Raw genomic sequence first — 11810 nt, 5'->3', positions numbered from 1 at the left:
TTTTATAATGTCTTTCTTATTCTGTAAAGCACTTTGAACTACCTTGTGTACGAATTGTGCTATACAAATAAACTTGCCTTGCCTTTCACTGGAGAGCAGCGAGCGTGAACTACACACATTTTCCCCCCCCCCCCCCCCCCCCCCCCCCCCAGCAAACCAAGTACAACATGTTCCTAGAATGTAACCTAAGCCAAGAGGGCTAGAGAACAGAAAACATGTATAGAAAATACAATTTATTTATTTAAATATGGTAAATATTTGTGTTAAATTATTGTTACACCAAAACCAAATAAAAAAGCAACTATCAACAACAAATTGCTTTAAATATTCAATTTTAAGTAACATTATATTTAACTTTGCACACTTTAACACTGCGGTTGTCCCACATAATTAAGTGCTTCATGTTAGGGTAGTATGACATCATGGCCAAGATCCCATTAGATGCCCTTATATCAAAATTTGCATTAACAGATTTATTCTTTTCTAAGTCAAATGCATATGAAATCTTCCTGTCTTTCTCATCGCTAACATAAACCACTCCGCATGCAATAAAAGCATTTCCTGCTTTAGATGTAGGATACGCTATGTCAATGAGAGATGTCACCGTGAACGCCTCATGGTTTACTTTTGCAACAATCATTTTGTCCTCCGAGTTCTGAGCAAAGATGACCCACAGTCCATTTTCATCCACAGCAAACTTAAAATAGGTCTTTGAGTTTTGAAAGAGATAATTGAGGCTGTTATATCGACTGTTTGTCATTGTGAGACTCTCCATTTTTCTTGTGTTTAGGTTGAACCTGCAAAGAGACAGTACTGAGTAAATGAGTGAAGTGATAGGTGTGGTAAAACTTTATGATCTATGTGAAATACTTACTTTATGAGTTTCTTAGTTCCAGCCAAGTGGAAATACAAATGGCCCTTATAAACCACATGACCACAGCCCTGGTAATACCCCTGCACGTCTATAATTGTAGCACTTATATTTTGCAGTGCTGATGTGTTTGTGTACTCAAGCAAAATACGACCTAAAGGGAAATTTTTAATTTTTTTGAATAGCGCCAACATATATTCATGAAGTTGATGACGTTTACTCACCTGAAAAGTGTTCTGCAAGCCAATATTGACTGTTATTTTTCAAAAAAGCATCCAACATCCAAGCTCCAAAGGTGGTTTGCATTTCAGAAGCCTTCTCTGTACATGTAATGCTTTTTACAGTGCACTCTACATGAAAAATAAAATATACTTAGACTGCAATAGAACAGAATATGTGAGGAAGTGGGCAGTTAAGGACACCAATACATTATTACCCGTCCTGAGTGATGACGATGATTCTGAAAAAAAGTAATTTTGTCTTAAGAGAAATTTTAGATTCCACGTATTGTTCACACATCTGGCATAACATTGTGACCACTGATGAAGTGAATGAAGCAAACTCTTACACATTTTTACACTCACGTAGGTGATAAAATATGTAAAAATATTTTTAAAGAATAATAATTTGCTGGATTAGAACAGGGGGGCATTTGGTGGAGCCTATGTTGCCCTAGTGATGACTACATCTCAGTTGTATTTGGGGTTTTGGGCAGTTGGTCATAAAACAGAAAATAACCATGGACATTGAGACGTAATATTACGCATGTATGTAATTTCTTACCACTTTTCATATAGGCATCTATTAGATTTTCACTGACATTAAATTGTATGTGTTTGGCGAAAGATGGGGCTGTGAAAAAGAAAGAAAACTATTCAAATGAACTTTCTAGTAATAAGACAGTTGTTTCTTTCAATATTATTACTTACTTGGTGATATCTGATGTGCAGCTTGTGTAACATTTTCCATTTCATTGAACATTGTTTGACTGTTATCTCCTTTGTTCGATTCTGAAATAATATCTATTACAATGGAAATGAAAACTGTTTGAGGTTACTCCTCAAAAGTATTTTTCTTACCAGCTCTTATTCCAGGGTTTGACTGATTGGTATCCATTGCTGGCTGATGACTGGATTCTGCTGTAAACAATGTCACAAATATCAGTGCATTACTTGATCCAACAAAACAAATAAATAATAATAATAAATGCATATACATAATAAATAAGACTACCTATTTTGCTTAGATCCTTTGTAAAATGATCTCTCTTATTGCTCTGGCTATATGAAGAAACTATAGAAAATGAAGGTTATACAAATGTTTCACCGTAAAATACATAGTCAGTAGTACGACACAAACTGAAATACCTGTTGAAGTTGTCACTGACATCATTGTAGCCTTGGCAGTGATGGGGTTAGGTGCAAATGTGTTACGATTTTCTTGTTTAGATGAAAGGGACTCCCAAAATTGTAGAAAGATGCTTTGCTTTGCAGGCTGCGTTGTTATAACTTCATCACTGTTCCGTAAAGTTGGATTTACTGATGGTGAATCTGTAGAAAAAGTGGAAAATGTAAGAAGTAACTTTGCGTTTCACCGAAACATGTCAGGTAAAAAAGACAAAATGTAGACATAAGAGAAAAAAATATTTCTAAACAAAAATGTATGAAGTAGTTAAAAGACAGCATATTGTATTATACAAAGTCATACCTAGTGATATATTGTTTTGTGTCTTTTTGATGTTTTCTTTATTGAATAGTTGACTGTTGTCTTTATCCTCTTGAGAAACTGCTGTGGGTGTAGGGTCTGGTTTAGAAGAAATTGATTATAATAACGCCACGTTACATGTAAAGTACCACATATAGTGACAATAAAACTTACCAAATAGTCTACTTTTACCAGAGAATTCTGTGACTTGTAAGTCAGTGTTTGCTTCAAGAGTTGGAGAATGTGATAGAAGCACTGTAAAGCATTACTCAATATTACATAATATATATCTTAAGGAAAAAAAAGAACTAATGTTAATTAATTAATCAGTTTTTGCATCTGGCACCCCACAAGTAATTCATTAAGTAATATTTTTGACTTGGCACTTTTACTATTATGCAAACCTTAAAACAGATGTACTTTAAGAGAGTTGTTTGTTGATAATGATTTGATGACTTTTATAGATTACCCAATAGTCAACTGTTGAAGTATTCCCAATACAGTTTATAGTGTACCAACTAAAGTTGCAATAAAAACTCTAATATCAATATTTCAGCCTAGTATGTAAAACACAACAATCGGTGCATTTAAACAGCGATAATCACCTGATTCAGTGCTTTTGTCTAACAGGTTGTTAGAATTGACCACCTTTAAAAGATTTTCAAAAGTTGTTGGTGAAGTGGGATGTTCTGTGAAGAATATGATAAAAAAATAATAATGTTATTACAATGTTGTAATATTTGCGATATCAATATCATCTTACCTGGGATCTCTTCTGTGACACTTTTATTTTTAGAGGCTAGAACTGGATTCAGTGATGGCTGCACTGTAAAAATAATAATTTCATACATATAAGATAAGAGAAAGTGACAATAAAAAATGAATGAAAATGAATTGTTGATTACTATTACCAGATTCCATGTTCTCAGGATTTATAACAGTAGATAAATATGTTGTTTGCAACACTGGTTGATCTGATTAACAAAAGACAAAGATTCCTTGTTACAAAAGCAAAGAAAATAATTCAGCAGTACTTTATCAGCTTCTTACTAGAATGTGTTGAGTCATAGTCAAGTTCAGGAGTTGGAGGAGTGGATGGAATCCCTGTGTGAAAAGATATGGATTACTTAAAATGCATACATACATACAATGTTTTTATAAAAGTTTACCTTACTTGTTAATGAGATGTCTTTTGGTGCTGTAATAACCTCTTTATCACTAGTGGTATAGCCTTTTTTAGCTGGTTCTGTAGCTAATAGTGGAGATGATCTATTAGTTCATTATCATTTTTAACACTACTCTCATCCACTTACAAAAACATGTGTTTGTGTAAAGTGACATTATGAAAAAAATATGGAGCATAAGGAATACAGAATAATATGAGTGCATACATACCTGGTAGGATATTAACTAACACCTCAGTGGTGGTCTCTTTGTGGAGATTTCTCTGATCATTTATGTCAGTTGTTACAGCCTCTGTAAAATATATAATTTATATAATTTTCCTCTTAATTGCACAGATTATTATTTTCTATTTCTTTTCTGGTGTCAACTGAAGGATGATCTAAGTCTGATTAAGTAGAACAATGAGTAACAGAAGCATTTAGATTCCTTTAAGAAACTTTATATAGACTGCAAGTTAAGCATATTATAATGATCATGACCATTTATGGTTAAACTTATCTCTTACCAGTCTGGTTACTTGAGCTGTTTGAGCTTGCTGTGGCCCTAATAATAAAACTCTCACCAGTTCCTGTAGGTTTTTCTACAACATAATGACAAGAAATAAATTGTTGGGTAGAGCATGTTAGTGGAAAAGCAGACAGCAGAGAGCCCCTCACCCAAGAGCTCATTTGATTGACAAGTTTGTCCAGTGGGAGATTTTATAGTCGTTTTATAACAGGCCGGACCACGAGGTCCAGGAGGTCCAGGTGGGCCAGGTGGACCAGGTGGACCAGAAGGACCTTAGAAACAAATACAAATAAAATGTATTGGCTGTGGCTTTTGGTGTAACTTACTGGTGCATACACCTTTAAGGTGCACATAAACTGTTCATCCTTACCTTCAATGAAAATGTCCTCAAAAGTTTCTCCTTTCAGGATTCTGAGTGGCCCAGGGTCCCCTTTAGGGCCAGGTTCACCTTTTTCACCAGGAGGGCCTATCAAAAGACATAACACATTATGTTTATTTTATACAGTTATAGGAACTATTTCTTTTCAACCTTTTCATTCTCTTTTAAGTGCATAATGTAACTTTTGTGGTGGATGGCCTGGCACTTGCTGGTCTCCATGGAGATGGAATTGCTTTGCCTGGAAAGTTGTATGGTATGGCATTAAACTTGTGTATCTACATGGAGACAAGCAGGTGACGTCAGTAGGTTATAGGTCAGATCTGTTGTGAAGTAGCTCCGCTCACAGTAAGAATAAACGTACATGTTTTTGGATGTAATTTTGTTCCAATAAAAACACATGTAACTGAAAGAATGTCATAATGTCATACTGTGTCATACTACTACATTCCTGGCAAAGCAAAACCATTGCCATGAGACAAGCAGGTAGCTTATTTAAAATTTTTTTTTTTTAAGTACTGCAATCACAACCGCGCCTAGGATACAGAGGATACGTACAAGTTCTGTCTCAGCTCAGAACCTCCATAATTCACTCACTGAGAGAGACTCATGTGAAGTCAGCTTTCTGACTGAACAATCCCCCTTGAGACCCAACACAGCAAATTATAATGAACAATTTGGCAATCATATCCAATGTTTTTTGTAATTACACATAAATCAGGTTTGCAGTTGTTGTCAGTAAAAGCTATAATTGATTTCCACATGTTTACCTCGTAGCTGGAAACATAGTTAAGTTTATGGAAATCAATATCAAAATCTTACACACAGTTCCTTTAAAACCCTTTTGAGCTCATGCACAGCTGATGCTACAATAATAAAAACAAACAAGAAAAACTATTGTCTATGATACCCACTACATGTTTGGAATCATTTATGTATATCTATCAAGCACAAAAGCAATACTAGTGAAATTATATTATAGGGAGACCATCTGCGTCAAAACTCCATTATTACTGGGCTACTATGACTGAAGACATGCATCATAAACAAGTTATAAAGTATATAAATATCAAAAATAACTGTCCATATTTGTCCAAATGTCCTATGTCAAGTAGTGTAATTTGAGTCTCTAATAGAGAGAGTGGGATGCAGATGTTACATAACTGTCACTGAACAACGAACATCTGTTTGTAACTGACATATCTGTCACTTTTGAATTCATCTGCTCTGTACAGTGAGATAAACAGTCTCCCGGGACTCCCCCTAATCCCCAACCAAACAATGGTGCTTCAGATTTCATACTTACCCCGTCTTCCTCTTCTCCCTTCTGGCCCAGTGGGACCCTGGGATCCCCTGGAACCTGCCCTACCAGGAATACCTATGACAAAGAAATGTTTGTAAATATAATTTTTCTTTCAGAAGTATTAAAGTGGGAATTTACCTGGTGGTCCTGGTGGTCCTGATATATGCAATAATGAAAACAAAAATATTTTAGATTTATAAAAGAAAAAACAGCTTTCTAAAATGTGTGTGTGCTGAGTATACGAAAACATACCAGTTAAGCACATTCCTTTAGAGTTGTTACAAAGCTCAATGAAAGCTTTGATCTGAAACAGAAACAGAAGACATTATGGTTTTGACTGCACTGCTCATAAAATACTGTTACTGCGGCACACTGAAAGAGAAATATTAAATTATATTAAATCTTTATTGACCAAAATACACACTGTTTACTACTTGTGCTGTTAATAAAATATGGGTTGATTCTTTCTGTTTGGATGAATGGAATTGTGTCTTCTATGAAAGTTTCCCATGGGGCAGACAACAGCCATTCTCAGCTGCTGTTCTCAAAGGCTCTCCTTAATAGCAGCGCCAAGTAAATTCTTTACATTGCAGATTTTATATGCCAAGCGGGAAAAAAAGAAATGTTTCCATAAACTATAGCATGTGGCTGCCTGATTACCCTGTGAATCCATTTATAAAACTAAAATACTGATCATTGATAAAAAGATTACATCAAAATCATTAGAATTTAACAGTCAATAATCACAAATAAAGCTTCAAATTAACTCAACAACAAGCCAAAATACAGCCAGTAGTCAAAATTACAATCGACCTGAACAAATTTCCTAATTTAAATAATGCATACATTTGTAGTTATTCCACAGAAACAAAAGATCAAAATAGCTGTCTTACTGGTACAGTGGAGTAGGTGACCAGCATCAACATCTCCTCATCCTTATCAGTGATGGGTGGTGGTTCTCCATGTTGGCTTCTCCTGCTACGTTGGACCTTTTTAAGTTTTTCTGCCTCTTTTGGATCCAAGGTTACAACCCCTGTCCAAACTTTCTGGGACAATTCTTGCACCTGCACGTCCAGTTTGGCCATGTCTTCACTCATCTGCTGGTTTTGTAGCAGTAAGTAGACCAAGCCTGCAGAACACAGTAGAAGCAGAAGACATTGGGCTAGTAGCAGAACTTTAAGTTGAACTGAAACTCCATTGCGCTCCTTCATGTTGCTTGATCTTCACTGCGCCGTGAACTGGGGTTCTTTAGCACACACAGCACATATCTGATTACATGCCAACAGCCGAGACGTCATAAGGAATCTACACGCAAGCTACAGCAGAGGAATAAACATGTCTGCTCGAGCCACTACCAATTACGCAACACTCTGCATCTGGTAAAATACGTAAGACTTCTTGTTTAGAGGCAGGGTCTTGCAGAATGGCATCCAGTGTGCTGCTGCTGGAAAACAGTATCCACAGTCAAATCCTACACAAAATGAAATGGAAGTGGAATACATTTTTTGATTTCAAAGATGCTATTATTGCCAAAGACAAAGGAGCATTCATGGCAACTTTAGTCAAGTGTGTATGAACATTTTCTGATGTAATGTTTTGCATGGTTTTCATTCATTTTTTTGCAGTCCAGGGTTTTGTGCAAATATCAAAGCTTACAAAAGTACTGTCATTAATCTTCTGTTGATGCAGAACCAGGATTTGTTATAACAAATACTCTGGCATAGTTTTATTTCCTTACATCTTTTTCACCATATTGTCCATTTCAAAATGTAATCCATTTTAGGAAGGTGCATATACTGTAATCATTGATAGAAAATAAAAAAGACACTTACTTTTGTGCCCAGTGCCCAAATCCCTGTTCCTTTCTGGAAAGGTCAGTCTGACCCAGCTAATTAATTTCCCCTTGAAAGGCTGCACGCTTGAAGAACTGGGTGGTGGGCTTTCTTTCTATTGAACAAAGCAAAGTACGATGTAAGCCTGAAGAAAAGATGTACTGGACGACCACTTTTAGACGGTGGTTAGTTAGTATTTTTTGTGTTTTTTCCTCGTGTCTCAGTGCCATGCTTTACCATGGGTACTTGTACTTGTAATCCCAGAGGGTACAGTTTCCAGGCAACCACCAAAGTGAAGGTTTAACCAAGGATTTATAAACTGTGCGTGATGATTTTGGTAGGCAAATTCTCATCTGCAACTCCAGCAACAACAGTGGTCTCTCTAAGCTCAACCTGGCAGAACATAAGGTAAGAATTTTTAAGAGTTAAATTTGCATTATAGAAAATATTAGAACAAATTATGTTTTAACATTACAAATGTGTTCTCTTTGCACTCAGATGTTATGGGTTTTGATTAAAATACTGCTTTATTACTTAATGCTATACTATAATATACTACTACTATACTACTATACTACTATAATACTATTTTTTGCCATTAATAGGATGACAACAGGTTTTGAATGGGTGAGAACAATATTTGGGACACACCCAATTCAACACCCTAAACTTTGCACACTTATATCATGTGGTGGTTTGCATGGATAGAAATGATTCTAATTCCTCATTTTTAGTTAGAGGCATGGAGAATTTGCTGCAACCATTCAACTTTAGTTTGATAGCAGTGCATTCAATATCTGAGGTCACCGGGTTCCTCTTTGGTCTGCTTTTGATCCTGATGATAACAGCTTGGAGCCGAATGCACAGCTCATATTTGCCAGGTCAGCTACAAAAAATACAGTGTTATTGCCATTACTATATACTATGTTATATGTACTATATTATTATTTACATCAAATCTAATATTTTTTTAGGACCTTATTTCTTGCTAGGACTTGGCCCACTTCTCTCTTACACCCGGTTTATTTGGACTGGCATAGGCACTGCATGCAACTATTACAACAACAAATACGGAAGCATAGTGAGGGTCTGGATCAGTGGCGAGGAAACACTGATTATTAGCAAGTAAGTAAACCTACTCTTCTTTTCTAATAGTTCTAAAAATAATAATATACTTTTTTTTTTTATTTAAATAGGTCATCTGCAGTTTATCATATTTTAAGAAGTCCCCACTACATAGCAAGATTTGGGAGCAAAAAGGGACTTGAGACTATTGGGATGGAGGGAAATGGCATCATTTTCAATAGTAATGTGGCACTTTGGAAAAAAGTGAGGACGTACTTCTCTAAAGGTAAGAAAACAATTATTTTACCAAACAACAAAACAAAATAATAATAATGTTTTTTACAATGTGCACAGAAAATATCTTTGGCTCATTTGTGACCTTTTAGGAAAATCTTTATTTATACAACTATAATTATTGCTGTATGTCTTTCCCAGCTCTGACAGGCCCAGGGCTCCAGAAGACAGTGTCTATCTGTGTGAGCTCTACAACCAAACACCTGGACAACCTGCACGAGGTGACCAGCTCATCAGGTCACGTGGATACCCTCAATCTGCTCAGGGCCATAGTGGTCGACATCTCAAACAAGCTGTTCCTTGGGGTGGATCTGAATGGTCAGCATGCGTGTTACAGTTACACACTCATAGTGGCACAAGTATATAAAAAAGATATCTGTGTAATCCCTCGGTCGCCCAGGTCTGATCCATAGCAAAAGAAAAATATTAAATCTATCAACTGGACAAAACATTGTAGAAGTGAAGATACTTGGCTGCTCATTCAAGCCGCTTCTTCAGTTCTGCTCAGATTACTGGTGGACATTGCCTTATATCGATCTGCAGGGAGGAGGTAGCTACACTGAAACTCAAAACACCTATTGTTTATAGTTTCTGTTTGTAGGCTAGGTCTATTGTGCTAATCATTCAAGTCATTTGAATGACTATGCTTCACTTCTACAACATTTTGTCCAGTTGACATATTTTATATTTTTCTTTTGATATATAAAAAGACCTATTTATTACCAGTGGGTCTTGTGTATATTTTAAATGACATGACCCGAACATATGTCTGTGTTGTATTTAGAAACCCAGTTGCTGATGAAAATCCATAACTACTTTGAGACCTGGCAAACTGTCCTGATTAAGCCAGATATTTTCTTCAAGATTGGATGGCTGTATAACAAGCATAAGAAATCAGCGTATGTTAAAGAGAAAATGTAACAAAATAATCACATGTGCAACAGTTTAATAGAGTGTTTTTATGTAGGCAAGAACTGCAAGATGTGATGCAGAATCTTCTTGATGTTAAAAAGAAAATAATAGATGAATCTGAGAAGTTGGATAATGAGCTTGACTTTGCCACAGAGCTCATTTTTGCGCAGGTGTGTGCACTTTTTTATTTATTTATTATTTTAAATACATATTATGCTTTTTTGGAGTATTTAATATTCAACTATAACATAATAGCATTTTACATTTTAAAACACAATATTGGTCTAAAATAGTGTAATAAAGAAAATGACTTCTGCTTCAAGCAATGGTATTTTAATGTGGATGTATGTGTTTTTATTATTGAAAAATGGCATGGTGACATTTTTCAACCCTACATGTTTGACCAAAAGTCAGAATTTTTGAGAGAACTGGGGTATATAGGGGGTAGGTGAAAAATAAAATTTTCTACCTCATTTACCTCAAATGCAGGACAATAAAGGATTATTCAAACATGCATGAATTACTGGTAATCAAAACACGACCAAGCTAATGATAAGATAAAAACTCACAAATGATTTTGCATAATCTGTCCCATTTAAGGGAAAAGGAGTTTTATCATACCTTTTCTGTTAATTAGAACCATGGGGAGCTGTCACCAGAAAACGTCCGCCAATGTGTGCTGGAGATGGTGATCGCAGCTCCGGACACTCTCTCCATCTCCCTCTTCTTCATGCTCATGTTGCTCAAGCAGAACCCTGAAGTGGAGGACAGGATAGTGAAGGAGATGAAAGCAGTTTTAGGTATACAAGCTTTCTTTATTTTGCATAAGTTAAGCAGAGAAAGACTGGGATGTATCAAAGTTATTTGTCGTGACACATTGATTTAGCTCTGGTTTAACTTTGGGTTATGTGATTTTAGGTAACGATGGGGCTGAAAATATTAAGTATCAAGACCTGAAGGTGTTGGAGCGTTTCATAAATGAGTCCATGAGATTTCACCCAGTGGTTGACTTCACAATGAGAAAAGCTCTGGAAGATGATAATATTGATGGAATCAAAATAAAAAAAGGAACCAACATCATTCTTAACACTGGTCTGATGCATAAAACAGAATACTTCCCACATCCCAGAGACTTTAGCTTGGACAACTTTGACAAAGCAGTAAGTCAGGTCATGGCATATAAATACTGTACGTTTGAGTCAAATGCCTGAATTATCTAAGGAAACTCCAACGAGGCCTCCGTGGTCCCAAAATATCACAATAATCTGTTTTCCTTTTATTTAGTTATTTCACACCCAGCATTTACAGTAACTGCCAAAAGTTTACTTCAACTATTAGAACGATTAGACTGATTAGACTTTCTAATTAAACTCAGAGTTGTTTTGCTACTTAGTGCTGGAAAAATGTTACTTGTGCACATCAGATTGTCATAATGTAAATATCTGTCTTAATATAGTAATGGGGTTAATGTGTAACTGTGCTTGGCAGGTGCCTAACCGTTATTTCCAGCCTTTCGGTTGTGGGCCTCGCTCATGTGTGGGCAAACACATTGCCATGGTGATGATGAAGGCCATCTTGGTCACGCTGTTATCCAGATACACTGTGTGCCCTCATCAGGGGTGCACCATCAACAGCATCCGGCAAACCAACAACCTGTCCCAGCAGCCAGTGGAGGACGAGCAAAGCCTGGCCATGCGCTTTATCCCACGGCACATCACTGACAATAAATGACAAAGCTGCAAATGACCTGCAAACACCAGA

At 36.2% G+C, this 11810-nt stretch overlaps 2 protein-coding genes across 7 annotated transcripts; one reads left to right on the top strand and one right to left on the bottom strand.

Moving 5' to 3' along the window:
• Window positions 1-219: 219 nt before the first annotated feature.
• LOC117371868 (gliomedin-like) lies at window positions 220-10799 on the bottom strand. 6 transcript variants are annotated; one of them, XM_055222207.1, is made up of 25 exons: window positions 10671-10799; window positions 6840-7075; window positions 6199-6250; window positions 6085-6102; window positions 5950-6021; window positions 4638-4733; window positions 4417-4539; window positions 4266-4340; window positions 3971-4051; window positions 3750-3827; window positions 3626-3679; window positions 3487-3549; window positions 3339-3401; window positions 3181-3264; window positions 2750-2830; window positions 2579-2674; window positions 2239-2421; window positions 2105-2164; window positions 1951-2010; window positions 1801-1881; window positions 1655-1723; window positions 1308-1331; window positions 1096-1221; window positions 875-1025; window positions 286-797 (listed from the first exon to the last, which is right to left on the bottom strand). In XM_055222207.1, the coding sequence occupies exons 1-25, from the start codon at window positions 10690-10692 to the stop codon at window positions 335-337; spliced, it is 2511 nt and encodes an 836-aa protein (XP_055078182.1). In that variant the 5' UTR covers window positions 10693-10799; the 3' UTR covers window positions 286-334. The 6 variants fall into 6 exon arrangements, with proteins under 6 accessions (XP_055078177.1, XP_055078178.1, XP_055078182.1 ...); XM_055222202.1 differs by lacking the exon at window positions 10671-10799 and having other exon boundaries at window positions 220-797; window positions 6840-7364; XM_055222203.1 differs by lacking the exon at window positions 10671-10799 and having other exon boundaries at window positions 220-797; window positions 1951-2007; window positions 6840-7364.
• On the top strand, window positions 7874-11780 carry LOC117372158 (aromatase). The gene is made up of 10 exons (XM_033967916.2): window positions 7874-8186; window positions 8517-8659; window positions 8753-8903; window positions 8975-9129; window positions 9279-9455; window positions 9922-10036; window positions 10105-10219; window positions 10687-10849; window positions 10968-11209; window positions 11538-11780. Exons 1-10 carry the CDS (start codon window positions 8107-8109, stop codon window positions 11778-11780), a joined length of 1584 nt encoding a protein of 527 aa, XP_033823807.2. The 5' UTR covers window positions 7874-8106.
• The last annotated feature ends 30 nt before the right edge of the window (window positions 11781-11810 follow it).

The sequence above is a fragment of the Periophthalmus magnuspinnatus genome, chromosome 6, assembly GCF_009829125.3.
Source record: "Periophthalmus magnuspinnatus isolate fPerMag1 chromosome 6, fPerMag1.2.pri, whole genome shotgun sequence".
NCBI classification, from domain to species: Eukaryota; Metazoa; Chordata; class Actinopteri; order Gobiiformes; family Gobiidae; genus Periophthalmus; species Periophthalmus magnuspinnatus.
The sequence above is the reverse complement of the archived record's forward strand: the minus strand, read 5'-3'. Positions and strand labels throughout refer to the sequence as shown.